Source organism: Acanthisitta chloris, unplaced genomic scaffold (assembly GCF_000695815.1).
Source record: "Acanthisitta chloris isolate BGI_N310 unplaced genomic scaffold, ASM69581v1 scaffold32380, whole genome shotgun sequence".
In the NCBI taxonomy this organism is placed as follows: domain Eukaryota; kingdom Metazoa; phylum Chordata; class Aves; order Passeriformes; family Acanthisittidae; genus Acanthisitta; species Acanthisitta chloris.
The window spans coordinates 33,055-36,896 of record NW_008651612.1 but is presented as its reverse complement, the minus strand read 5'-3'; the positions used below and the strand labels follow the sequence as shown (position 1 = coordinate 36,896).

Genomic DNA, 3,842 nt, shown 5'->3' with positions numbered 1-3,842 from the left:
GTGAACTGTGGCTGGATAGGAGGATGACTTGAAATGGGAGGGAATGTCTCTCAAGTGACAAGAGTCGGTTCTGCTGGGTTTGGTGTATGAGGAATTGCAAACTCGACCTTCTGCTTTTCTTAGGTCTCCTTATTTTCTCAGTAACACAAACTCATCACTACCTCTTTTTAAGCTGCTTCACGATTTCTGTGGAATTATCCCTGTTCTATTTCAGTAAGAAGGAGGTGGTTATGATCACTGCTGTCATGACAGGTCAGATGCTCTCTGGAAAACAGAGGTCTTAACCCAGCTGCTTTGGCTGAGTGTCAGCTGGGATTGTTGGCTGATATTTCACCTGGTGGCCTTTGTCCACTGGTATTTTGTGCTGATGGGCAGCTGCCCTGTTTGACTGTACACATGCTGCATGCATAGCAATTCCTTCTGTCTCCCCAGATGGTGGTAGATGGTGGGAAAATGCCATAGCTGCTTTCCTGAGTCGGAATTACCCTGTCAGCTGGCTGGTCCGAGATGTAAGTGCTTGCAGTTACTCTGGCATGTTTCAGTTGTGTCATTTCTACTTAAACTCATAGTAAACTTGATTTTCCAACTTTGTTTCACAGAGACCTTAATAATTTGATAAGTAAGTGGATTTCATAAGAGGAGATAGGTGTGTTGTACCTGAGTTGTCAGTAATGAGAGGCAATTCCAGTCCCTCAGGGGCAATCTCTAGTCAATGCCAAAAGTCCTGGAGAAGCTGTGCCAAGACTTCCTTCCTAGGGACTGTATCAGCTAGCAGTGATTTGTGTTGTAACTCGCTGGGGAAGCTGCACTTAACCCCTGGGACAAGTGTTAACCATTTATTTTACAGTGATGTTACTATATTAGTATTTTCAAGTAGCACTTTAGAGGTAGTTGATTTTCAGACAAGCTTGACCCTACTCTGTGATCTTTGTTTCAATGTCACTTCCTTTTTGCACTAGACCCTGAGTAGAGCAGAGGACTTCCAGTCAGCTGTTCTCAGACTGTCTGGCACTCCCATCATTGCTGAGGTGTACTATATTGTGGGAGGTGTGTCCCCCAAAGAAGGCATGATCATAACCAGGAACAGGAGAGGCCCAGCAGATCTCTGGCCTCTTGACCCTTTAGGGGGAGCGTAAGTAGCAGGAACTGCTTCATTGTCTTTGCTCACATTCCCTTCTGAGGGATAGGTTGGGTTAGTCACACAGTTTTCCAGGGAGATCCAGGGCACCTCTTACTAATGCTTAGAGCTGCACAGGGAGAGCTTAAAAGCCTCCAAAAGGAGCCCCTCCTTCTCTGGGAGAAAGAATCACACCACCTTGTCAGCCTGGGGCAGCCCAAAGAGAAAAGCATTCATGTTAATTTTTTAGCCAGGTTCCAAAGGAGGCAAGGCTTGGGGACTTATCCCATCTATCTCCCAAGTATTGCATCAGTAAATACAGCCATCACCAATCAGTTGTGACCCAATATGGTGGAAAGCTTGAAGGCTGAAAAATAACTGTTCCTATCAATTTTGTGAATCACAGCCTAAAATAGCAAGGAGGTGATAAATGAATGCCCTGTGGTAATAAAGAATCACCTCCCTGGTCCTGCTGACCACGCTGTTCCTGATCCAGGCCAGGATGCCATTGGCACGGGTCACTCCATTTGTGTTCCATACTTGATGGTAAAGGCTGTTATGTATACCCACACAGGGGCCCTTGGGTGTTTGAGACACAGGGAAGTGGCTTTTGAGGGAGTTTTGCCTTTTGGCCCTCATGAATTACCTACTGATTCACTTTGGATTGCTGTTCTGTTACAGGTGGTTTCGTGTGGAGACAAACTATGACCACTGGACTACTCCCCCTCCTTTTGATGATCGCAGGTAAGTTGAGTTGGGAGCTCCGTGGTGAGATAACACTTGGATTTTGCAAGAGCTTAGACATGAGTTTCCTTCTCTGAACAGGTGTTAGCTCCTTGAGCAGGCAGTTTATTCACTTTGTGTAATGCCACAGTGAAGGGAAGAGGTAAGGAGTAATACTTACAAGGTGCCAGAGCAAAGTCTGTGAGTCGTTGATTTGCATAAATCATGACAAATTGCAAGGATAAGGAGCAGGCCAAAAATGTCTTCATGAAGCCAAGTTTAGTGGAAGGCAAGTGATTTATATTTGCAGTGCAAGAGAATTTGCTAGCAATAGGAGGATACACACACATGCAGTGCTCAGGCTGTAGCATGCTGAAAGCTGTTGGCAGTGTCCCTGCAGGTCTGTACTCAGTGGTGTAAGAAGAGTAGCTTCAATGTGATACTCAATCCAGTCACACACTACTTGGGGTAATTTTAGGCCAAAATAAGTATTCCAATGGCTTTGTAGCCTTGGGAATGGTCAAGTGTCTAATGGTCCTGTGTTGTGCTCCTGCAGAACTGCAGCCATCAGAGCTCTCAATGCCACTGGACAGCAGAACATCAATCTGCACACACTCTTTAAGGTATGTCCTTGCAGTTCTGCATTGTGATTTTTGAACTGAAGCTGTTGTTCAAAGCAGAAGTGCAGTTGTGTTTGCCAGGGATTAAAAAGCAGCTTTTGTTTGTGGGGAACAGGCTGTACTGCACAGCATCTCTGGAGGGGTGAAGACTGAAAGTTTGGAATGTTCCTGAACTCCCTTGTGTAGGTGTTTTATAACTCTGCCAGTGCAGGGGGTGAATCCCATGACCATCACTTGTCCAATTTGTGACTTTGAGCACTACGAGCATTTACAGCAGGCAGACAGTGATAGACATGAGTGGTATCTACCAGCTGGGAGCTGCAATGAGTGTTTCAGAGGGCTTTTAAAAGTACTTTGAAATGCTCTGTTAGCAAAACAAAGACAAATCCTTGACTTGGCATTTTTCCTTTTCTGACTTCATCCTAGTGCTGTTTCTAAATAGCCTTTTAATTCCCTCTTCATCTACCAAAATGACAACTCTTCAAACTTTCTGTACAGGTGTTGTCAGTGAAGCCAGTCTTAAACAAGTAAGTATTAGACTGAGAGATGTTCATCTGTGCCTCCTGCCATGCCTCAGGCCCCTGCAAAGTCAATCACAAACCCCCTGAGGAGCTTTTCTCTATGTGTCTTGGGTGTCTTGTGGTTTCCCAGCTTAGATTTTTGGCTTGTGTGTGTGGCACTCTGTTTTCACTTCCACAGCACTCCCTCCCTCTCGGGGCTGCCACTCCAGCCAAGGAGCTACAGCTGGTTGGGCTCAGTCTGGTAGTGGAAGTTGCTTTGGAGTAGTGAAACCAGTGACTCCTCTGGAGGAGCAGCTGGACTTTCTGAGTTACTTGGCCACTTGTGGGGCCTCTGGGTGGGTGTTCAGTGACAGTGGCTTTGTCTGGAGGTTCTGATGTAGCTCTGCTTTGTGTCAAAAGGAGTAAGTGGACATAGCTTTTAGGTACCATTTAGTGGATTTTCAAGGGATTTCTTTCAGTGTACTGTTCTGTGTTGTTCAGAAATTGCACCTTTGGAGGTTATCCTGTTTGGCTTTACTTCTGTATGGAGCTCAGTATGTTCTGTGGGTCAGTTCTCACTGGAGCTTGGCAAAAGTTAATACCAGGACTTTTCCTCTGCCTTGTGAATGTGAAGAAATCGGGAGGAGGAGTAGGTTTTATCTCTGTCACAGCTGAGATAACAGTACCAGGTGTTCAAGAAAGTGATCAAATGGATATAGAAACAGTTCCTCTGCTGTACTGAGCAGGGAAAACAATACCAAACACTCGTCCCAGCAGCCTTCACTGTGATCAGTTCTTCCCCCTTTTTCTAACCCTTATGCACCTCAGCAGAACACTTGTTTCCACTGTCATGTTTTGCTGCTTTGCTAGCTATTTAAATGG

General features: G+C 45.5%; 1 protein-coding gene across 1 annotated transcript in view; it reads left to right on the top strand.

Moving 5' to 3' along the window:
• NAAA (N-acylethanolamine acid amidase) overlaps positions 1-3,842 on the top strand; it is a 7,782-nt gene that overhangs the window by 3,797 nt on the left and 143 nt on the right. The window contains exons 4-8 of the mRNA XM_009074111.1: positions 433-509; positions 960-1,132; positions 1,799-1,861; positions 2,397-2,463; positions 2,959-2,987. Of these exons, the coding sequence (XP_009072359.1) occupies positions 433-509; positions 960-1,132; positions 1,799-1,861; positions 2,397-2,463; positions 2,959-2,987 (409 nt within the window). The remainder of the gene's footprint in view (positions 1-432; positions 510-959; positions 1,133-1,798; positions 1,862-2,396; positions 2,464-2,958; positions 2,988-3,842) is intronic.